Here is a 25,209-nt window from a genome sequence, read left to right on the forward strand (position 1 = left end):
CCTTTCATCCAACTGAAATGAGCAAATTTGCATTCAATAGTTCAAGACTAGTTTTTGTTTTGTTTACATCTAGCAATTAATTGAAATTCCTGTTTCAGTTAACAGGCAAGTTAGGTTTCTTGCAGTTTTAAACAAGGGTATGCTAACACTCAGAGTATCTGCAGCTAATTAGGGAGCTAGCTTAAACTGGTTCGGGAGTTTGGGAAGGAGGGAAACTATAAATTAAGAAGAAATTACATTTGACTGCAGAGTGTAATGTGGGAGTTTGGTGCGTGAGGGAGGGGCGCCTTTTCTTTATTTCACCTTTTTTCAGTGTCCAGTAGCTGCCTCTCTTTTCAGTACAGGGGAAGAAATTGATTGGTGAGTAACTGGTAAGTTATTTTACTCCTCATTGTAATAAAAAGTTTTTAAAGTTACGTCATGGCTGCAGAAGCTTAAGCTCCGGGTTTCGGAACTTGAGCGGGGGCTGGAGTCACTGTTGTGCAATCATGAGGCAGAGGACTACGTGGATTGCACATTTAGGGAGGTGGTCACACCACCAGGCTAGGTGCATGCAGGCAGAGAGGGAATGGATGACCGCCAGGCAGTCTAAGAGAACCAGGCAGGCAGTGCAGGAGTCCCCTGAGTCTATCTTGCTTGCTAATTGGTTTTCCATTTTGGATACTGGTGAGAGCGATGGTTCCTTGGAAGAGTGCAGCCAGAGCAAAGTTTGTGGTATCACGGGTAGCTCAGTTGTACAGGAAGGGAGGAAGAGCAACAGTGATAGGGGATTCGATAGTCAGGGGATCAGACAGGTGTCCCTGCACCAGTAAACGTGACTCCTGGATGGTGTGTTACCTCCCTGGTGTCAGGGTCAAGGATGTCATGGAACGACTGCAGGACAGCCTTCTGGGGGAGGATGAATAGTCAGAGGTCGTGGTCCACACTGGTACCAATGACATAGGTAGGAAGAGGGATGAGGTCCTGAAAGCAGATTTTAGGGAGTTAGGAAGGAAATTAAAAAGCAGGACCTCCAAAGCAGTAATCTCAGGATTACTCCCAGTGCCACGTGCCAGTGAGCACAGCAATAGAAGGATTGATCAATTTAACCCGTGGCTGGAGAATTGGTGTAGGAGGGAGGGCATCAGATTTCTGAGGCATTGGGACCGGTTCTGGGATAGGTGGGACCTGTACAAAATGGAGTGCTACACCTTAACAGGACCCGGAACTAATATCCTCGCCAGGAGATTTGCTAGTGTTATTGGGGAGGGTTTAAACTAGCTTGTCAGGGGGATGGGAACCTAAGGGGTAGCTCAAATTGGAAGGATGTAAAGCTGGTAACAGGAGGTAGGAAAGTAGCAAGTTACATTAGAAAGCAGGTGAAACAAAGGCGAGCATCAACTAGGGTTAGAATGCAGAATAATGTAAAGACGACAAGGTTAAGGGCACTCTACCTGAATGCAAGCAGCATTCGCAGTAAGGTAGATGATTTAAAGGCCCAAATAAAAGTAAATGGGTATGATCTAACTGCCATAACGGAAATGTGGCTACTGGATGACCAAGACTGGGAACTGAAGGAAGGTTAGGCAAAAAGGAAAAGAAAGTGTTGTTGTATAGATAATAAGAGATGAGATCAGTACATTAGTAAGGGAGGATCTCAGATCGGAAGAACAAAATGTGGAATCTGTTTGGGTGGAGCTAAGAAACAGCAAGGGGCCGCAAACATTGGTAGAAGTTGTTTATAGGCCAGCAAACAGTAGTGGTAGTGTGGAGCATGGTATTAATCAGGAGATTAGAGAAGCATGTGGCATGGGTAAGACAGTAATCATGGGTGACTTCAATCTGAATATCGACTAGGTAAACCTAATGAGCACTAATGCTGTAGAGGACGAGTTTCTGGAGTGTGTTAGGGATGGTTTTCTAGAGCAGTATGTTGAGGAACCGACTAGAGAACAGGCTATTTTAGATCTAGTTTTATATAATGAGAAAGGGCTAATTAACAATCTTGTTGTAAAAGAACCTTTCCTGATGAGTGACCATAATATGATAGAATTTTACATTATGTTTGAAAGTGAGGTAGTTCAATCTGAAGCCAGGGTGTTAAATTTGAACAAAGGAAATTATGAAGGTATGAGGGGCAAATTGGCTCAGGTGGATAGGGAAAATACATTAAAAGGTATGACAGTACAGAGGCAATGGATAGTCTTTAAAGAAATGTTACATAGTTTAGAGCAACAATACATTCCTTTATGGCACAAAACCCCCCAAAATAAATGCAGTCAACTGTGGATAACAAAGGAAGTTAAGGATTGTATAAGATTAAAGAAAAGGCCTATTAAAGTTGCCAGAAATAGTAGCAAACCTGAGGATTGGGGGGGATTTTAGAATACAGCAAAGGAGGATGAAGAAAAGAATATGAATGTAAGCTAGCAAAAAATATAAAAACAGACTGTGAAAGCTTCTCCAGGTACATAAAAAGGAAACATTTGGCTCAGACAAATGTGGGCCCATTACAGGCAGAGTCAGGAGAATTTATAATGGGGAATAGAGAAATGGCAGAGAAGCTAAATGTTTACTTTGTGTCTGTCTTCACTGAGGAAGATAGAAGAAATCTCCCAGAATTAGAGATCCAAGGGATTAGGGGGAATGAGGAAGTGAAGGAAACTAGTATTAATAAAAAGGTTGTACTGGAGAAATTAATGGGGCTGAAGTTTAATAAGTCCCCAGGACCTGATATTCCATATCCCAGCGTGTTGAAAGAGGTAGCTATGGGGAGACTGGATGCATTGGTGATCATCTTCCAAAATTCTATAGATTCTGGAGCGGTTCCTGCAGATTGGAAGGTCGCAAATGTCACCCCACTATTTAAGGGAGGGAGAGAGAGAGAAAACAGGGAATTACAGACCTATTCGCCTTATACCAGTCATTGGGAAAATTATAGAATCGATTTTAAAGGATGTGATAAACGGATACTTGGACAATAATATAGTTCTGATGAAGGGTCACTGACTTGAAACGTTGACTCTGGTTCTCTCTCCACAGATGCTCCCAGACCTGCTGAGTATTACCAGCATTTCTTGTTTTTATTACTTGGATAATAATGATCTGATTGGGCATAGTCAACATGGATTTATGAATGGGAAATCATGTTTGACGAACCTGCTGGAGTTTTCTGAGGATGCTACTAACAGAATTGATAAAGGGGAGTCAGCGGACGTGGTATACTTGGATTTTCAGTAGTTTTTGATAAAGTCCCCCACAGGAGGTTGGTTAGCAAAATTAAAGAACATGGGATAGAAGGTAATATACTGGCATTGAATTAAGGATTGGTTAACAGGCAGAAAGCAGAGAGTAGGAATAAACGGGTCATTCGCCTGTTGGCAGGCTGTGAATAGTGGGGTACCGCAGGGATCAGTGCTTGGGCCCCATCTGTTCACAATATATATTAATGATTTGGGTGTAGGGACCAAATGTAATATTTCCAAGTTTGCGGATAACACAAAATTAGGTGGGAATGTGTGTTGTGAGGAGGATGCAAAGCGGCTTCAAGGGGATTTGGACAGACTTAGTGAATGGGCAAGAATGTGGCAGATGGAATATAATGTGGAAAAATGTGAGGTTATCCACTTTGATAGGAGGAACAGATGTTCAGAGTATTTCTTAAATTGTAAGAGATTAGAAAGTGTAGATATATAAAGGGACCTGGATATCCTTGTCAATTAGTCACTGAAAGCTAACATGCAGGTGCAGCAAGCAATTGGGAATGGTATGTTAGCAATGATCGCAAGAGGATTTGAGTACAGGGGTAGTGAAATCTTGCTTCAGTTGTATAGAACCTTAGTTCGAACCCACTTGGAGAACTGTGTGCAGTTTTGGTCCCCTTAGCTTAGGAAGGATATTATTGTCATAGAGGGAGTGCAACGAAGGTTCACCAGACTTGATCCCAGGATGGCGGGACTGTCCTATGAAGAGAGATTCTGGAAACTGGGCCTGTATTCTCTAAAGTTTTGAAGAATGAAACGTAAAATTGAATTGAAACCTACAAAATACTTAAAGGAATAGACAGGGTAGATGCAGTTAAGATGTGTCCCCTGGTCAGGGAGTCTGGAACCAGGGGACACAATTTCAAAGTAAGGGGGAAGCCACTTAGGACAGAGATGAGGAGAAATTTCTTTACTTACAGGGTTGGGAATCTTTGGAATTCTCTACCCCAGAGGGCTGCGGAAGTTCAGTCATTGAGTATGTTTAAAGCAGAGACTGACAGATTTCTAAATATAAATGATACAAGGGGATATCAGGATAGTGTGGGAAAAAAGCTTTGAAGTGGATGATCAGCCATGATCATATTGAATGGCTGGGCAGGCTCGATGGGCTGAATGGCCTACTCCTGTTCCTATGTTCCTATATCTTCATCTTGGATTCCTCTTTTTTTGTTTATGACCTAAAACTCAGGAACACTGAGAGTTGACCTCTGTGCTTAATTTCCTGATCCATACATCTAACAAGCAAGAATTTCTCATGATAAATGATTCAATTAGTTTGCACAGGATGGAAGGGGTCTATAATTGCTTATGTTTCTTTTGTCACCCATACTGAATATGAACACCACATTGGCCTGGACTATTTTTTAATTTACTGGTGTCTTTGTGCCCATTAATTCCCTCATAATGATGGTCAGAATCTTGCCAATCTCTCCCAGTCTTCTCAGCACTCAGGGACAAATACCATCTATCCCTGAAGACGTTTGTTTTGAACCATTTTAGCCTTTTCAAGTATTCCATCTCATTTATATCAAAGTCACACATTCAGAATATTTACAACAAGTATATTTGCATCTTTTATGGCTCTCACCTCTTCTCTGACTGCAGTTTTACTGTTGTGCAACTGAAAGAATTTTCTCTACTGTTTGTTTATCTCAGCTGCACTTTTTTCCCTTGATATCTTCATCCATTGATCACCCTTTTAACCTGTAACTGCATTACATTAGGCTGAATCTTGCTGGAAAAAATAACTGTTAACGACACTATTATTAATGTGCAAATCGGCCAACATGTTCAGGGAATTAAAAGATATGCTGCGAGTTGTGAATCTCCAGAACTCGCCAGTTGATTTACACAACTCCAACTTTTGCTTCACTTAAAAGGTAAGTCCTTAGCCTCCCTATTATCTGGAAGAACATGGTTGATTTGCATATTAATTGGCCATTAAACTCACTTAAGGTTAAGCTGGTAATTAGGAGTGAAAATACGCTTTTAACATGATAATTATTAATTCAATGCAAATTAACCTCTCTTGCCCAGAAAGTGAACACATTAAACTGTTTAATAAAAGAAAACTACTGCGGAGGCTGGAAACCTGAAATAAAAACTGAAAGTGCTGGAAATACTCAGCAGGTCTGGCAGCATCTGTGGAGAGAGAAACAGAGTTAACGGCTAGATTTTGTGCCAGAGGCGGAGCTCCAAGTGCGAGCCTAAAAGGCAGGGCAAACCCCGCCTCTGCCTTTTCCCGTACCCCACTGAGCGATGTTCCGGTCGTCTTTTGTCAAGGTTTTAGGAGGCTTTAAAGGGACAGGGATCCTGCCTTCAAGAGCTGCTGGCCAAACCCAGGGCCGGCAGTTCAACAGCACCACCAGGAGCGGTAGCCACTGCCGGTACTGCAGTGGCCTCGGACCCAGGCCTAGCGCTGGAACCCTGGAGAAGAGGTAGAAGAGGTAGGTGAGGCGGTGTCGCCGCCAGTCTCGAAGGCCCTGGCGAGGGCAGCTGGGTGGGGTGCGGGTGGAGCAGTCTTACAGTCCAGGGAGAGGGATGTCCTGGGGGGTGAATTGGTACTGGGTGGGACTCCTCCATGGCTGCAAATTGCCCACAAAGGAGGGACCCCCATCCACCCCCAAGCCTGCAGAGAGAGCACCTCGTTTTACAAGGCGTCCTCCCCACGCGGTGGAGGCCCCCTCCACCACTCCCCTGGCTATTGGCAAGATTCCAGCAGCAGCGGTAAGAGGCCTTAATAGGCCACTTAGGGCCTCAATTTGCCTCTGGGTGGAAAGGCCATCGTCGTCCTATCCCTCCCCTGGGAAGATTGCTGGGCGATGGAACTCTGATGAAAGGTCACAGACCTGAAATGCTAACTCTGTTTCTCTTTCCACAGATGCTGCCAGACCAGCACTTTTTTTTTTATTACATGAAACTGTTTATTCTCCTTCCGGCATGTACTAAATGCTTGAGATCTTAAAAATTTTAATTTTTCATTCTTTTCCTGTTTTTTTTTGCCCTCTCTCAATCGAATCTTTCTTTACTACTCTTTTTTTTTAATACCTGATTTGACTCTAATTCACACACTTTCTCCATCATTCCTATGTTTCATTCTCAATTCTTAAATCTCATTGGTTTAGGAGAAATGGTTGGCCCCATCATTCACCAAGGTGTCAGATGCCCCATTCCCTTCACCATGCTGCTATCAGCTCACACTTCCAGCAAGTTACAGCACAAAATATTTTTAATTGAAGGCTGAATGAAAATGCCTAACTAATAGGGTACGCTGTGTGACGGCCTGCTCCAGCAAGATTTGGCCAAATATATTCAGACCAGTTAATATATTTTCCATCCTCCTTGCAGGATTTGCAAAGGCCACACTTCCTATATATCTTGCTTTTAATTTATTAATTAATTCATTTCGGGTCATGTTTGATTTTTGATATGCCTTTATCCTGCATGCTCGGCATACTTTTAAATGTGTTCTACTTGTCTTCTACTGAAGTACTGAAAAACCTCCTCAATCCATTTGCTCACTGACTTCATTAGATTTACCCCTCATAAACTTGGCCCAAGACTGACTTTCATATCATGTGATATTGATGATTCTATGGTCACTATCCCCTGGGGCGCTAATGACTTCTATTTTGTGTACATTTTCTGCATCGTTAATAAATACCAGCAAAAATCGAGCAATGACTTGCCAGGCATACCTGATAAATCACAAAGTCGACCAATTTTATTATAAATTAAACACAAGATAAGGGTCCTCCGCTTCTTCCTTGAACAGAGGCCCAACCAGTCCCCATCCACCACCATCCTCCTCCGCCCGGCTGAACTTGTTCTCACACTGAACAACTTCTCCTTCAACTCCACTCACTTCCTTCAAGTCAAAGGTTTTGCTATGCGTACCCGCATGGGTCTTAGTTATGCCTGTCTTTTTGTGGGATATGTCGAACATTCCTTGTTCCAGTCCTAATCGGAACCCCTCCCCCAACTCTTTTTCTGGTATATTGATGACTGTATCGGTGCCGCTTCCTGCTCTTGCCCCGAACAGGAAAATTTTATCAATTTTGCTTCTAATTTCCACCCTTCTCTCATTACATGGTCCATCTCCGACACTTCGCTTCCCTTCCTCAACTTCTCTGTCTCTATCTCTGGGAATAGGCCGTCTACTAATATTCATTATAAGCCCACCGACTCCCATGACTACGTCAACTGCACTTCCTCACACCCAGTTTCCAGGACTCCATTCCATTTTCCCAGTTTCTCCATCTCCGACACATCCGTTCTGATGATGCAACCTTCCACAATAGCGCGTCTGACAGGTCTTCCTTTTTCTCCAACTGAAGATTCCCCCCTACTGTGGTCAACAGGGCACTCAACAGTGTCTGACCTATTTCCTGCACTTCTACCCTCAGCCCTTCCCCTTCCTCCCAGAACCGCGACAGGGTTCCCCTTGTCCTCACTTTCCAACCCGCCAGCCAAAGGATCATCCTTCGCCATTTCCGCCACTTCCAGTGTGATGCCACCCCCAAATACATCTTCCTTTCCTCTCCCGTCAGCATTCCAAAGGGATCATTCCCTCCATGACACCCTGGTTCACTCCTCCAGCACCCCTGACACTTCGTCCCCTTCCCATGCAATCACAGGAGGTGTAATATCTGCTCTTTTACCTCCTCTCTCCTGACCATCCAAGACCCCAAACACATTTCCAGGTGAAGCAGCAATTTACTTGTACTTCCTTCAACTTAGTATTCTGTATTCACTGCTCACAATGCGGTCACCTCTACCCTGGGGAAACCAAATGCAGATTATGTGACTGCTTTGCGGAACATCTCCGCTCAGTCTGAAAGCATGGCCCCGAACTTCCGGTTGTTTGCCATTTCAACGTTTTTCACTCCCCCCAACCCCCACCCCGCCACCGCTCTCATGCCCTCATTTCTATCCTTGGCCTGCTGCAGTGTTCCAGTGAGCATCAATGCAATTGGCGGCACAGTGGCGCAGTGGTTACCACTACAGCCTCACAGCTCCAGCGACCCGGGTTCAATTCTGGGTACTGCCTGTGTGGAGTTTGCAAGTTCTCCCTGTGTTTGTGTGGGTTTTCGCCGGGTTCTCCGGTTTCCTCCCACCACCAAAAGACTTGCAGGTTGATAGGTAAATTGGCCATTATAAATTGCCCCTAGTATAGGTAGGTGGTAGGAGAATATAGGGACAGGTGGGGATGTGGTAGAAATATGGGATTAGTGTAGGATTGGAATCTGAAGAAGGAATTTTCCTCCACACAAGATCAGGGGGCAGGTTGTTCAACCTTGCCCGTCTAAGAGCGAAGTCCAAAGTACGGAAAGTCCTCATCAGAGAACTCCTCTTTGCTGACGATGCTGCTTTAACATCTCACACTGAAGAATGCCTGCAGAGTCTCATCGACAGGTTTGCGTCTGCCTGCAATGAATTTGGCCTAACCATCAGCCTCAAGAAAACGAACATCATGGGGCAGGATGTCAGAAATGCTCCATCCATCAATATTGGCGACCACGCTCTGGAAGTGGTTCAAGAGTTCACCTACCTAGGCTCAACTATCACCAGTAACCTGTCTCTAGATGCAGAAATCAACAAGCGCATGGGTAAGGCTTCCACTGCTATGTTCAGACTGGCCAAGAGAGTGTGGGAAAATGGCGCACTGACACGGAACACAAAAGTCCGAGTGTATCAGGCCTGTGTCCTCAGTACCTTGCTCTACGGCAGCGAGGCCTGGACAACGTATGCCAGCCAAGAGCGACGTCTCAATTCATTCCATCTTCGCTGCCTTCGGAGAATACTTGGCATCAGGTGGCAGGACTATATCTCCAACACAGAAGTCCTTGAAGCGGCCAACATCCCCAGCTTATACACCCTACTGAGTCAGCGGCGCTTGAGATGGCTTGGCCATGTGAGCCGCATGGAAGATGGCAGGATCCCCAAAGACACATTGTACAGCGAGCTCGCCACTGGTATCAGACCCACCGGCCGTCCATGTCTCCGTTATAAAGACGTCTGCAAACGCGACATGAAATCGTGTGACATTGATCACAAGTCGTGGGAGTCAGTTGCCAGCATTCGCCAGAGCTGGCGGGCAGCCATAAAGACAGGGCTAAATTGTGGCGAGTCGAAGAGACTTAGTAGTTGGCAGGAAAAAAGACAGAGGCGCAAGGGGAGAGCCAACTGTGCAACAGCCCCAACAAACAAATTTCTCTGCAGCACCTGTGGAAGAGCCTGTTACTCCAGAATTGGCCTTTATAGCCACTCCAGGCGCTGCTTCACAAACCACTGACCACCTCCAGGCGCGTATCCATTGTCTCTCGAGATAAGGAGGCCCAAAGAAGAAGGTATAAATGGGTGGTTGTTGGTCGGCACAGACTCGGTGGGCCAAAGAGCCTGTTTCAGTGCTGCATCTCTAAATAAAAAAAAAAATAAAAAAGCTTGAGGAGCAGCACCTGATCTTTTGATTAGGCACTCTACAGCCTTGCGGACTGAACATTGAGTTCAATTGCTTCAGAGCATGACTGGTCTTTTTCCATATTTTTCTATTATTTTTATTATTTTATTTTTTAACCATATGCCTGTTTTTTCATGTGGATAGAGCTGCTCATTATTTTGCCGTTAACACTCTCTCTCTGGACGAATGCTTTGTCTTTCACCACTAGCATTAACATGCCCTTTGCTGATGTCCCATAAGAGCTTTGTTATTTAATCTCTCCTGCTCTCTGCCCTACCACACACCTTCACTTTTGTTCTCTTCCCCACCAAACCACACCCCTCCACTTGCTTAAAACCTAATTCTTTTGTAACCTTTGCCAATTCTGATGAAAGGCCACAGACCTGAAACGTTAACTCTGCTTCTCTCTCCACAGATGCTGCCTGTCTTGCTGAGTATTTCCAGCATTTTCTCTTTTTATTTTCGATTTCCAGCATTGCAGTATTTTGCCTTTTTACACAAGATAATTAGTAATTTTCAGTGTAAAGATCAAACACAATAAGTGTCGTCAATGAAAAAAAACTCTGCAATGCTGAACTGCATGTTTTTTACTGAAACTTTGAAAGTCTGATTGTAATGCTAATTCCTAAAAGTAAGCTGGTAGTGTTGTGATTACCTTCTGCAGGTACCTAGCTACCAGTGCTCTGTGGGCATCGAGGTGGCTTGTCATATCAACTAGGTCTCTCTCACGCTGTTTCTTCTCATATTCCTAAAGAAAGAATAAAAGAAAGCACAATGTACAAAGTAAGATTCATTTGCACCTTCCTAAATTAGCAAATTTGTTCTTGAATATTTGATCTACTTACACTTTCAGCCAATTTCTCCCTCTTCAAAAGGAAGCTCTTGTATGTGACCCTGGCAGCCTGACTAAACTCAAACTCACCATATGCAGAACCTTGGTGCCCTAAAGCACTATGCTACCAAGCCACCTGATAACATATTCTTAATTCATTGCGGTGACATGTACAGGATTAAGTATATGTATATGTTGCACTGGAAAACTATGACCATTATTTATTTTTCTTTATACAAACCGTAACCTAGGTTCACAGATTCTCCAGTATTCTATTTGCATAAATCTTCTAATTGAAGGGCAATTACAAATTTGAAGTTTTTAAACTTTACAAGCAAACATAGCTTGTGATTACTCTAACAAAATTAGGGATCTTTGTGCCAGTTTCTTTAGTTTGGGGCTAAAGTCATTAACTCATGCTTTTTTCCCCAAGCTACATGGAACATATTTTATTGGCCACTGTGCTGAAGACATCACTTTGTAGTATGGCTTATTACTTTTGAACAAAAGGGAGGGTTTAATATGCTAATGTCTGTTGAACCACTGGTGTCAGTGTACTTGATAGCCAGCTCAACAAAGCATCACTTTTCCAAAAATCACAGATCGTACAAAATCTTTGGGTAAATATCCTGTGTGATTGGGGTGTATGCATGGGTTTGATCTGAGAAACGTGCAGGGCAAATATACTTTGTAGTCGGTCTGCTGCCAGGACTTGAGTCTATATGCTTATCAGTATAGGAAATACTAGTGATTCTAATTACTTATAAGTATAAAAGACTTTTTATACATTTACAAACAATTTATCCAGTTCCCAAGAGACAGGCCTTCAAGTGTGTGTGTGCGCTTATATTTGTCTACTAAGCTCAGTCAGTCTATCTCAGGGGCACAAAGTTAACAAAGGCTCAGGATAGTATTTCATCCCATCAGAAGTTAGTAATTGTTTTCAATTTCATTTTTATATTGAGGGGAAGAACGGTTTGATATTTTGACATTGAGGAATTTAATAAAGTTTGTAATTATTGTCAATATATTTGTACGCAATGCTGTTAATTTACATATTTAATGTTAAATACATTCATTTGTTGGTTCATAGCCTGAGCCACATCAGATAGAATGTATATTCACATGCTTATTGAAGACAAGGAGATTATGTGGCAGCACATGTTGTATTCTAGTAAGCTGTAATGCAGTGACAAGGGCATTCTGTTCAATCCCTGGGTCTCCTGACATTTTCTTCAATATTGGGTATGTAAAAACACACTCTAATCTTTGTGAATTTGAAGACTACCATGGAGGGTTAACTTGGTTCCAAGTTCCATTGCTAGCCATGCCAAAGCCTGATAAGATAGGGTGATTCTAGCTGGAGAAGCAGTTTGAAATTTACCAGTTTCCTGTTCTGGTAGGTGTGCAGTTTTAGCTGGTTAAACCCCAACAAACTAGGGACCTGTAACTCTTTGCTCTGTCAAAGTACATGAAGCTCTCTGAATTTAAGGAAGTGTGATGGGTCCATACAACAAGACATAATGCATCCTCTACTGGGCAAACAGAAAAGATGGGTGTAGATTTTCAAGTGTATCAGGCATCTTGAAGACCACAAAAATCTTAGTCACAGTCTTTTTTAAATGAAAAATAGCTGGTGGAGGTCTTGATATTTCCAGAAATAATGTATTAAGCATGGCAGTCTTCATGTGTTGCCTCCTTACTTAGTTTTGTTGGAGAGTTTTGCAGGCTGGAGTGTTTTTTTCTTCCTGAGTAACCAATGCTGTGTCAATGTATTGTCATCAACTGCTTGCAAAGCTTGATTAAAAACTGGATTTCATTTCAATTTTATTAACACTTTATTGCAGTGCAAGAGGAACAGAACTCACTTTTACCAGCTACACAAAAAATAATAGTTACTTGATTAATCTACCTTCCACTTGTAGCCAATTTCCCAGCAGTGCTCTGAGATTTCCAGCTAAGGTTGGCAGAGAGACTGCGTGAAAAGAATATTGGTAAAAAAGTCCTTGCCTTAAAGCCACCATTATGCTGAGGCACGATAAAAAAATTTAGAGTGTGACCTGTCCCACCCGCTCTCCACCATTCTGTGCAGTTTTCAAAATTCCAGAGGGATGGGAACGAGAGCTTCTTGAATTGTTTGTCCCCACGCTCTCATCAGAAAGGGAGGCAGAACTGGTGGGCAATATCACCTACCAGAAATCTTAATAGTTCCATCTCCAACTGGAAACATTCCAGCTTGCTTGACAAGATAGTATCCTGGCAGAAGTGGGGCACATATTGCTACAGCAATCAGCTGTCTTTAGGAAAGTGCCAAATGCCATTTTGAACTGGCTTAAACAAAAGTCTTCAGTTATAACCATTTACTGCTCACCCCCCCCCCCCCCCCACCCCGCCCAATCCCCCACCTAGTGGGCATTCAGGGAATACTATAAATGGCACACATCACCACCTGATTTCTGCTAATAACCCCCAGGATTTGGTCAACATTAGGTCAGGCTGGTGACAGAAATTACACCTCATCTCACTTTCAGCGGTGCAGCAGCTAGCGAGGAATTGAGGCTACCATTTCTAGGAAATGTGTAATATTTGATCTTATAGATGTGAGCGACACTGAAAAGTCCTGTGCCCTGAGAGTCAACAACATGAGTATATGATTAAAGTCACATATTGGGCAGAATTGGAGAAGTGTGGGGTGGTTCCCCGAAGAACATTAGTGAACCCACACTTTTTTCTGGCAATCTAGCTGCTTTTCTAGTCATTTTACCCAATGCCAGCCCACATCATATCAGATTCATTCAGTTCAATTTACAAATCGTCATGGTGGGATTTGAAATAGTAGGGCGAATCTTATCATCGTAGTTTTGTTTCAGATGCCAGGGCCATTTTTGGATTGCGAACCCGATCGCCGCAATAGCGGGCCTCCTGGTAGCTCTATCAGAGGAAACCGATGAAGAGCCCGCCTCCGGGTTTCTCGACCAATTAAGGAGGGCGGTATGATGCAGAGGAATGATTTCTAATTAAAGGGACCATGGCATTTTTCAGAGCTCACCAGAACTTAGGACTTTTCAGGCTGCAGCAGCCACAGGAATGGTGAGGAGACCCGGGAAGGCTGCCCAATCCCCAAGCCTCCACCCAGCCCTCCCATCCCAGGTCTCCCACTCTTACCTGAAGGTACAGCTGAGGGGCTGCTGGTCCATTGCCTTTAGAACCGCTGTTAGGGGGTCTCATCTCCTTCCACCTACATCACAGTAGCCATCCCTCTGGCCTGTGGAGAAGCATGTGCCAGCAGAGAAGGAAGCTGGTGTTGCTCCTGCTGCAGGTGAAGCATGTGGCATTTTAAAGCCCCTACCCTTGACCCTCAGCAGAGGTGACGGTGGAGCTGCACAAGCTGCTTCTGTGGTGCTCTGAAGGCTGGCAGCAGATAAGTGCAGCTGAAGGTGGGCGAAGTGCTGGTCAGGTGAAGTGCCTTCCAGGCAGTTGACACTCACCTGTCAAGTAGTGATAGAACTCATACAGAAGCTTTCACATCTTGTCAGTTTCACTGAGGCAGTCCCTCCCACTGTGCTCTTGCCTTCTCCTAGTTGCCAGGTTGGGGAGACAGTGCGAGACTGATCCCCTGTTGGGAATGAGGGATTCCACTCGAAAAATTTCTCTTAATTGCCTCCTTAATGAGTTCAATTGCCTTCCCTTCTCCGCCATTGGGGTTCCCAACTTCTCCATTAACCCAGCCCTGGGAAAGATGGACGGAGGCAGGAACATGTCAAGATACACGTCCGACGGCATTTTCCAGTTTTCTCGGCCCTCCCCCACCCCACCTCTAAACAAGCCTTCAATGGCCTGGGAAAATTCCCCCTACTAACTCTGGGTAATTAGTACCATATTTTACTGTACAAAGAATGCTTTTCAAGAATCAGACCCAAGGGTTCTAACAAATCTGTGTAATGCCACAGATCTTACCTGGAAAATTTTCTCAGAGATCTCACGATCCAGAATCGGTATTTGTTTATAATTATGGAACTCTGCCACCTCTTCATTTCGGAGCTGTAGCAGTCGGAATCTCTTGGATTTATTAAAATCTTCTTCTGAAACAAAGTTAAATTCTTCTTGCAGCTGCTCAAGCCTGAAGTAATCTTTGTCCTGAGCCTCACCACTTGTTGCACCCTACAAAAACAACAACTCTGTGTTTGAAAGAGCCAGCAGAGTGATGGGCCAAATGGCCTCCTTATGTGCTGTATTATTCTATAGCTCCTTTAGCATAAAGGAATGCACTACAGTACTTCACAAATAAGGAGACAGAACCAAGGCAGGAATTGGAGAAACATGTAGTAACCAAAAGCTTGGTTGAAGAAATGGATTTTGAGGTTTTTAAATAGGTAGAGAGAGAAGTGGAGATGTGAACAGGTCTAGGGATGGAATTCCAGCTGGTGGGACCGGCACAACTGACAGCACCACAATCATAAGAGGGGCAAAAGGGAAGGGCTTACAATGAAGGCTGGACTTAGAGGAAGAAAACGTTTGAGAGGGCATGTAGGGTCGGAAGAGATTGCACAGCTAGGATGGACAAAATCACAGAGGAATTTCTAGATAGAGGGTAAGTATGGGAAACCACCAAAGAGTAGCCAGGGATGGAGGACGTAAAAGCACATTTAAGCATTTCAAAACTGGAACTGAGGCGGGGTAAAGGCAGGTAATGCTACATAGATGGAAGTAAGTGGTCTTGTTAATGGATAGAATGTTGGGTTTAAAGCTCAGATCGAGGTCAAACAGGAAGTCAAGGCTGTAAATTTGTTTAGTCATAGAGAATAGCCAGAGCAGAGATGGCATCTGTGGAAAGAAAGAAATGCCTTCAGTGTTCTTAATGTTGAGCTGGAGAAAGTTGTGATCACCCAAGATTGGATATCAGAGAAGTACCATGATGAGGTGTAGAGAAGCTAGGTGTGGCCTGTTTGCCCTATCAGGCTGACATAAAAGATCCCATGGCACTACTTCCGGCATGGACTGCTTGGTCGCATGGCCTGTTTCTGTGCTGTATATCCAATGTAAAGATGGGCATCATCGCTATAGATGTGAAAACTGATCCCATGCTTGCTAATGATGTGCCTCTCGGCAACATAGAGATAAGCAAGTGGAGGCCAAGGATAGAATCCTTGGGAACCCTACTGGCAGTGGTTTAGGGGAAGGAACAGAAGTCATTGTTGAAAATGCACTGGCTACATTTGGATAGTTAGGAACAGAACAATGCAAGAGCAGTCCTGTGGAGGTGAACGGGAGAGGTGTTGGAGGAGTTATTTGTATAGAATGTTGTTGAAAAGTCCAAAGGAATAATGCACCATAGTCACAGTCACAAAGGATCTACATTGCAACTCCAGCAAGTGTCATTTTGGTGCTCTTAAGAATCAAAAGTGAACTGGATATATTTGAACAGAGGCACAGAGCTGGAATATGATGATATGTTCAAGGATGTTAAGACAAAAAAAGTGAGATGGAGACTGTGTGATGGTTGGATAGGACAGATGGAACAAGGCTGGATTTTTGGAGATGGTAGGGGGTAATAATGTTGGCTTTGAAGAGAGGTATAGAGTCTGAGTAAAGGAACCATTAACAATGTTGGCTGGTATGCATGGCAGGAAGGGTAATTGAGTGGTCAGAAGTTCAGTGAGGAATGAGTCAAAGGAGCAGGAGCTGATCCTCATGGATGAGATAAACCTGCAGAAGGTTGTGAGGGGGTGGAAGGGCGTGGTTGGGGGGGATGGGGGGTAATACCGGTGATAAATTTCAAAAGGTGGAAGCTCTTGGTTGAAGTGGTGGGTGACTGGAGGGAAGTTGGGAGTGGGAAGAAGCCAAAAGAGAGCTGCATGAATGGTGTTAGCCCTGGAAAGAAAGAAATCCCCAAGCTCCTTGCTTTTAGTGTTTGGCATGAGGATAGAGGGGAGGTGAAAGGGAATCAAGGTTCAAGGAGGGAGTTAGTTATAGAAAGATGGAGTCTGGTGTGGCCCTGATCTGCCAGGCTCATCTTGGAAGAAGCTGTATTGACTGAGGAGAGTGAAGCAAGACGATGCTGGACATGGTCAGGCCAGATCTGGTGACTGATGACCAGGTTGACTGAATGCCAGATGTGCTTGAATTTGTGCTATTTTGACTTCAGAAAGATGAGGGGTATATCAAGGGAGTGACATGGATGGGATATAGTGGTTTGCTGGGAACAGGAGTATCAAAGGCCACAGAGATTGGGGGGCCACAGGAAAGAAGATTTTGGAACTTGTGAGTTAATGAAGAAGTTAGGAGAGAAAGTAAATACAAAAGGAAAATGTGATTTTTATTTCAACTAATCACGACTGAATAAAGAAAAATACAAATGATGAAAATATGAAATAAAAAGGGCAAAGCTAGAAATACACAGCAGGTCAGTCAACATCTGTAATGAGTTAACACGTGGGTGAGTAACATTCATCAAAACTGACTCGTTTCAACTGGCTGTGTCAGTCACCTCAGCTTGAGTCACCTGGGGATCTGGACCCTATTGATGGTGTTTAAAATTAAGCTGAGTATTTTTTCCAGCAGCAGCATTACTTCAACATTGTGGATGATTAAAAAATACAGAAAGACAAACTTCAAATTGATGTGCCATCAACTGGTAAGATAAGGATTTACACCCAAGATCTTTCATATTCTTAGTTCTTGCTGTCAGCCTCCCACCACATACTTGAGGGAAATATTTGACACTGTTACCAATTGTAAACTGTTTGATGGTCAAACACAATCTGCCTTTAGCAAATTCACACTGGCTGTCCTTTATTAACTCATGCATTTCTAAATGCTTATTCATTCAATCTTGAACTGCAGATTCTAAGTTGTGTCCACAACTGACATTAAACTCACTGACCCAGTTACTTGGGTTGTCCTTCCAACCCTTCTTGGATGAAAGTACTACACTGGCTACTTTTCAGTGTCACATCGATATGGCGGATTGAAAAATTATGGCAGCACCTCTGCTATTTCCCCTCAGACTTCCTTGAGCAGCTTACAGTGCAAATCATCAAGACTTGGTGACTTATCCACCTCGAGTCTGCTAATCTTTCCAGAACTATTTTCCCCCTAGGTTTCTTTTAACAATTGTGGTTGTAAATAACAGTCTGGAAGACCACAGATGTCAAAGTTCAGATGAAAAACTTATTACCCAGTACAACAGCAGGCTGGATATAAACACTTAAGAACTAAAGCAGTTAATCTATGTCTAACAATTGGCTTGCATTAAGACCAGGTTGTGTAACATTACCCTACACAGGATTATATTTGTATAATGGTGGTAGCAGAAGACTGTGGAGAACTGTGATCGAGTCTGCAGTCTACTAGACCAGTGGGGGAGCGTGTGTGAGCTGTTGTCTGAACAAATGACTTTTTGAATGTTCGTAGGTGCACTCACCCTGGTTTCAAAGCTTTTTTTTCTCAGATAGACCTTAACTGAAAGGAAAACCAAATCTGAAACTGAAACAAAAACTAAAACTTCAGCTTTCTGGGTAAACTGAAACTGGTTGGAACCAGATAAAAGGACACAGAGCCATCCAAGCTTAGACCACAGTAGGGTGGAGTGCAAACAAGTTGAAGAAAGCAAAGGCTGGATCCAGGAACCGTTTGTTATTTAAAGTAACTGATTAACTAGATCCAGCAAAGGGTTGTCACTGAAGGGCTCGGATACAGGTAACACTGGTGGATCTACGCCATCGAGACTGCCGTGAGCAGAGTTGAGGAGGTTCTGGAGATGTGCACCATTTTGGGTGAAAACTGTACCCGTGGAGGTCAGGTTGAAAGGGATGAGAATCAGTGGCTGCATTTTGGAAGACAGCAGCTGGAGATCTACCTGAGGAAGTTCAGAGCTTTGAAAAACTGTGGCTGTAAATGGTACCATATATGTTAAGTGGACTTCCCAGTAAATCAGTGAGATCTATCTTTGTTGTAGCTGATAGTTAATGTGTAATTTGTAATATATATATTACTGTGATCTGTCTGTTAATTCATGTTTAAATGTTGTAGATTTTGGTTTGATTGTTACAGTAAAAGTTATAAAGATGCTGCTTAGGAGATATGGATGTGTCATTGAGTCTTTTCTCTGAAAACTGGAAACAAAAACTGTTGGGCAACATTGTAATACATCTGCTACATTTGCCTTTGTCCCCAAAAGGTCCTATGTGCTGCCTATTTAGGACCTGCAGGTATCCCTTTCCTATTTGCAAGTTTCAGAGGAAGGACAAGATCACAGGATGGATGCAAAGTTGGTATGTTTGTACCTTAGTTAATGAAGTAGTCAATCTAAAATTGCCACTCATGTATAAAAGCCAAATATGGTCATACCTGAAAATGGCCAAAGAAACCTACATGTAGAAACTATAATTCCTCACGGAGGTCATGATGAAAATTTGCAGTAGCCTTCAGCAAGTCCTAGAATTCACTTTCAGAACTGGGATAAATCTTTAAGTGGCTGTCAACATAACTGCTGCCATGAATTTTTATGTCTTTCAGTCCTTCTGTGTGGTCAATTTACAGCACAGTTACTTCATACAACTCACTGATACTTTGTTTGCCTAGGCCAGTGATTTCAATTTCTGCATGGAAAGTAATCAGGGATATGAAAGAAACCTATACACTCACTGTCTGGAATCTCTAAAGCGATGGGTATGATTGATGGCATGGATGTAGCTATATGGGTCTATACTCCCAATTCCATACCCATTGCAGACAGAAAGATATTCCACTCCCTGAACGCACAGCTGGTTTTTGATCACAGATAAAGAATCCTGCAAGTTACTGCCAGCTAAACTGGCACGATTTCTTCATCTTATGCCAATACATTGTGCCACCATTATTTAAGGAGCAGGAAGATTGAATGGAGGGTTACTGAGGGATCAAAACCATTCACTATAATCATGGCTGCTTATCTCACTGAGCAAGACACAGATAGCAGGGCCTTAATGCACCACACCAACAGCATCCTTAACAGGCTCAGATACCTGGACCAGTCAGAGAATTGTTACAGTACAGCCCAATCAAAATGTCCAAAGTTACTGCTCTCTGATGGCTCTTACACAACTACTGTGAGGCAGGCAAGGAATGATTCAGAGATGCTTACAGGCCTGCACATGAGCTGAACTTGACCCGTGATGAGAAGTCAGCTCATTTCATTAATTCAAAGGCATGCCCAGCACATAATATACTGGGAATGCCACAAGGTCAATATCTGAAACAATGAAAGAACTGTTGAAACACCATTTCAAACTGAGTGCCTAGTGATTAGAGGGCTGCTTAAGCACTGCAGACAAATTTTGGGAAGACCCCCCATTTATAATGATTTCCAGGACCTCAATGAATCCTGTGCACATGCTTTCAGTGTACTGAACTGCTGCATTGAGGTTGACTAAGTACATGAGGCATGGAGTAGGCATCAGAACTGAGCCCAAAAAGAGAGAGAGGTGCCACCTGATCTTCATCAGCATCACAAGCACTAATCACTGCATTAACATTCCCAAATGTGGGCCACCAAGTGTCCAGGCCAGAAAATACCCTTTGTATGAGCTCATATGTTTGGCTTAGGCACAACAAAGGATGATGCTTTTCATCAATAAGCCATTTGGAAAACTAAGCTCTTTAAACAAACAATGACTATCCCTATAATTTTATTATTAAAATTCTATAAATTGGACTTCAGCAATTTGGAGAGACGAGATCATGGTAAATATTTGTACCAGTCATCCAGGTTCATAAAGAATATTGGCAAGATTTTCCCTGCCAACTTTCAAATCCCACTGTCATGGTCAAATGGGGGTCAGAAGCCTACATTGTACAGGGAACAGTCACCTGACTGTGATTTTCCCCAAATTGGCCAATTAATGGCCAAAGGGCAAGCTAACCATCCAATTAAGGATGGTTGGTTGGGGAGGGCTCTCAAAGCTGGAGGACTAATGGAGAACCTCCAGCACCAAAGAAGCAGCAGGCTGTCTTTTCAGGTAAGTAAGGGAGATAGCACCCTAACATGGAGGCACACTCCCTCCAACATTTTGAACTTTAAACTAAAAATGACCTCACCAGCCAGGCCAGGCTGAAGACAGGCAGGCAGGGAGGGCCTCTAAGCCTGGCTGGAGTGTTGGCCCCCAGGTCTATTGCTGGGAGGCCACCTCCAGGCAGCTACACTGTTCCCCAACACCTCCGGGGATCTTGAGGCTGACTGGAAAATTCCAGTCAGTCTCCAACAATAGGCCTTATAGGACCTCGAGATCAATTGGCTATCCGCTGCTTGTGGGCGGGTAGTCCTGCCACCCCCCCACCAGCATCTCTGGAAAAATAGCCCAGTGGTGGGATGGAGCCGGAGAACTGGTATGCCGGCTGGCAGTGCGAATTTATGTGCCCGCCCACCTCGGGCTCGCTCCGTTGGGGCCTAACATTTCAGCCCTATGATAAAGAACATTTTCCTTAATTTACCCAACCCATCTTACCATTATTAATTGCATTAGAGCTGCATTGCTGGGATCATTTGGATCAAGCCTCGACTCTGCTGCCCACCTAGCCAGTTTCTTCATGTCTGTTAATCCAGATGTTCCAATAGATGATATGGCATCCATGTGTTTTAAAGTGCTAAAATATAAAAAAAAATCCACAGAAGTGCTGAGGTCTTATTTGCAAGCAGTTCTTTAAAACAACAGCTAGATAACAAAAGCCACGTAGGAACTTACAAGTGGGAGGGGGAGGATCCAGTCGTCGTGATCCATGTAGGTACCAACGACATAGCAGGAGAGGGGAAGAACACAAGAAATAGAAGCAGAAGTAGACCATATGGCCCATCGTGCCTGCTCTGCCATTCAATACGATCATGGCTGATCTTGAGCTTCAATTCCACTTTCCTGCCCACTCCCATATCCCTTGATTCCCTGCAAGAACAAAGATCTATCTATCCCAGCCTTAAATGTACTCAATGATGGAGCATCCACAACCCTCTTGGGTAGAGAATTCCAAAGATTCACAATCCTTTGAGGGTAGTAATTTCTCCTCATCTCAGTCCTGAATGATCGGTCCCTTATCCTGAGACTCTGCCCCCATGTTCTAGATTTCCCCAACCAGTGGAAACAATCTTAGCTTCTACCCTATCAAGCCCTTTCAGAATCTTGTACGTCTCAATTAGATCGCCTCTCATTCTTCTAAACTCCAGACAATACAGGCCCAATTTACTCAGCCTCTCATCATAGGACAATGCCCTCAGCCCAAGGACCAATTTAATAAATCTTTGCTGTACTGCCTCCAGTGCAAGAGACCAAAACTGCACACAGTATTCCAGGTGCGGTCTCACCAAAGCCCTGTACAATTTTTTTAAGTCATAGAGTTATACAGCACAGAAACAGGCCCTTCAGCCCATCATGTCTGTGCTGGCCATCAAGCACCTAACTATTCTAATCCCATTTTCCAGCACTTGGCCCATAGCCTTGTATGCTATGGCGTTTCAAGTGCTCATCTAAATACTTCTTTATTCCTGTACTCCTATCCCCTTGCAATAAAGTCTAACTTGCCATTTGCCTTCCTAATAGCCTGCTGCACCTGCATGCTAACTTTGTGCGTTACGTGTACGAGTACACCCAAGTCTCTCTGAACATCAACACTTACCAGTTTCACACCTTTTAAAAAATATTCTGATTTTCTATTTTTACAACCAAAGTGAACAACTTCACATTTCCCTACATTATACTCCATTTTCCATCTTGTTGCCCACTCACTTAACCTGTCCATATCTCTTTGCAGCCTCTCTACAGCCTCCCCACAGCTTACCTTTGCAACAAACTTTGTATCATCAGCAAATGTAGATACATTATTCTGTCTCTTAATAGAGTGTAAATAGCCGAGGCCCCAGAAGTGATCCTTATGGCACCCCACTATTCACTGCCTGCCAACTTGAAAATGCCCCATTTATGCCCACTCCCTGCTTCCTGTTAACCAATACTCTATCCACACTAATATACTACCCCCAACATCATGAGCCCTTATCTTGCCTATTAATCTTCTATGTAACATCTTATTGAATGCCTTTTGATAATCAAGGTATACTACATTGACTGGTTCCCCTTTATCTACCCTACTAGTTACATCCTCAAAAAACTCTACTAAATTTGTCAAACAGGATTTCCCTTTAGTAAAACCATGCTGACTTGTTCGAATCAAACTATGCTTTTCCAAGTGCAATGTTAAGACTTCTTCAATATAGTTTCCAGCATCTTCCCAACGACTGATGTTAGGCTAACTGGCCTGTAGCTCCCTGTTTTCTCTCTACCTCCTTTCTTGAAAAGCAGTGTAACATTTGCAGGTTCTGCATAGGATGAGGAGCGAGGTACCAAATTTAAAAGCAGAACCTCAAAGGTAATAATCTCTGGATTATGAAGCACTGGCACCAGTACTGGGAAAAGTGCGCACTGTATCGTTGGGACGGTCTACACCTGAACCGTGCTGGGACCAGTGTTCTAGTGAGCCACATAACCAGGGAAGTAGAGAGGGTTTTAAACTAAATAATGAGGGAAAGAATCAAATTTGGGAAGATATGGTAAATCAAAGAGTAGAGACAAGGAGGGAAAAATTAGAGTACAAGAGAAAGCTGGCTAGAAATATAAAAACAGATAGTATGAGTTTCTATAGATATTTAAAAAAGGTTAACAAAGGGAGTGTTGGTCCTATAGAAAGTGAGTCTGGGGAATTAATAAGGGGAAAATAAGGAGACGGCAGATGAATTGAACAGGTATTTTGCATCGGTCTTCACTATAGAGGATACAAGTAACATCCCAGAAATTGCTGTAAATCAGGAAATGGAAGTAAGGGAGGAACTCAAGAAAATTACAATCACCAGGGAAGTGGTACTGAAAGAATTGTTGGAGCTGTGGGCTGACAAGTCCCCAGGTCCTTATAGACTTCATCCTAGGGTCTTAAAGAAGTGGCCAGTGAGATAATTAACACATTGGTTTTAATTTTCCAAAATTCCCTAGATTTGAGGAAGGTTCCATTAGATTGGAAAATAGTGAATGTAACTCCTTTATTTAAAAAGGGAGGGAGACAGAAAGCAGGAAACTACAGGCCAGTTAGCTTAACACCTGTCTTAGGGAAAATGTTAGAAGCTATTATTAATGACGTTATCGCAGGGCATTTAGAAAAATTCAAGTTAATCAGGCAGACTCAACATGGTTTTATGAAAGGGAAATTATGTTGAACCAAATTATTGGAGTTCTTTGAAGAAGTAGCATGTGCTGTGGATAAAGGGGAACCAGTGGATGTATTGCACTTAGATTTCCAGAAGGCATTTGATCAGGTGCCACATCAAAGGTTATTGAAGAAAATAAAAACTCATGGTGTAGGGGTTAACATTTTAGCATGGATAGAAGATTGGCTAGCTAACAGGAAACAGAGAGTAGGCATGAATGGGTCATTTTCTGGTTTCCAAGATGTAATGAGTGGTGTGCCAGAGGGATCAGTGCTGGGACCTCAACTTTTTACAATTTATATAAATGACTGAGATGAAGGGACCAAAGGTATGGTTGCTAAATTTGCTGATGACACAAAGATAGGTAGGAAACTAAGATGTGATGAGGACATAGGGAGGCTGCAAAGGGATATAGATAGGTTAAGTGAGTGGGCAAAGATCTGGCAAATGACATATAATGTGGGAAAATGTGAAATTGTCCCTTTTGGCAGGAAGAATAAAAAAGAAGCATATTATCTAAATGGTGAGAGATTGTACAGGTCCGAGATGCAGAGGGATCTGGGTGTCCTAGTACATGAATCGCAAAAGGTTAATATGCAAGTACGGCATGTAATTAGGAAAGCAAATAGAATGTTATTGTTCATTGCAAAGAGAATTGAATACAAATGTATTGAGGTTCTTTTTCTTTCTTCTTTTGGGCCTCCTTATCTCGAGAGACAATGGATACGCGCCTGGAGGTGGTCAGTGGTTTGTGAAGCAGCGCCTGGAGTGGCTATAAAGGCCAATTCTGGAGTGACAGGCTCTTCCACAGGTGCTGCAGAGAAATTTGTTTGTTGGGGCTGTTGCACAGTTGGCTCTCCCCTTGCGCCTCTGTCTTTTTTCCTGCCAACTACTAAGTCTCTTCGACTCGCCACAATTTAGCCCTGTCTTTATGGCTGCCCGCCAGCTCTGGCGAATGCTGGCAACTGACTCCCACGACTTGTGATCAATGTCACACGATTTCATGTCGCGTTTGCAGACGTCTTTATAACGGAGACATGGACGGCCGGTGGGTCTGATACCAGTGGCGAGCTCGCTGTACAATGTGTCTTTGGGGATCCTGCCATCTTCCATGCGGCTCACATGGCCAAGCCATCTCAAGCGCCGCTGACTCAGTAGTGTGTATAAGCTGGGGGTGTTGGCCGCTTCAAGGACTTCTGTGTTGGAGATATAGTCCTGCCACCTGATGCCAAGTATTCTCCGAAGGCAGCGAAGATGGAATGAATTGAGACGTCGCTCTTGGCTGGCATACGTTGTCCAGGCCTCGCTGCCGTAGAGCAAGGTACTGAGGACACAGGCCTGGTACACTCGGACTTTTGTGTTCCGTGTCAGTGCGCCATTTTCCCACACTCTCTTGGCCAGTCTGGACATAGCAGTGGAAGCCTTACCCATGCGCTTGTTGATTTCTGCATCTACA

General features: G+C 43.5%; 1 protein-coding gene across 3 annotated transcripts in view; it reads right to left on the reverse strand.

Annotated features, from left to right (window-relative positions):
- cc2d2a (coiled-coil and C2 domain containing 2A) overlaps positions 1–25,209 on the reverse strand; it is a 196,122-nt gene that overhangs the window by 62,876 nt on the left and 108,037 nt on the right. For all 3 annotated transcript variants that reach the window (XM_068037959.1, XM_068037967.1, XM_068037957.1), the window contains exons 22-24: positions 21,019–21,157; positions 14,492–14,695; positions 10,358–10,450 (exon numbers count right to left, since the gene is read on the reverse strand). In XM_068037959.1, the coding sequence (XP_067894060.1) occupies positions 10,358–10,450; positions 14,492–14,695; positions 21,019–21,157 (436 nt within the window). The remainder of the gene's footprint in view (positions 1–10,357; positions 10,451–14,491; positions 14,696–21,018; positions 21,158–25,209) is intronic.

Source organism: Heterodontus francisci, chromosome 1 (assembly GCF_036365525.1).
Source record: "Heterodontus francisci isolate sHetFra1 chromosome 1, sHetFra1.hap1, whole genome shotgun sequence".
Classification (NCBI taxonomy): Eukaryota; Metazoa; Chordata; class Chondrichthyes; order Heterodontiformes; family Heterodontidae; genus Heterodontus; species Heterodontus francisci.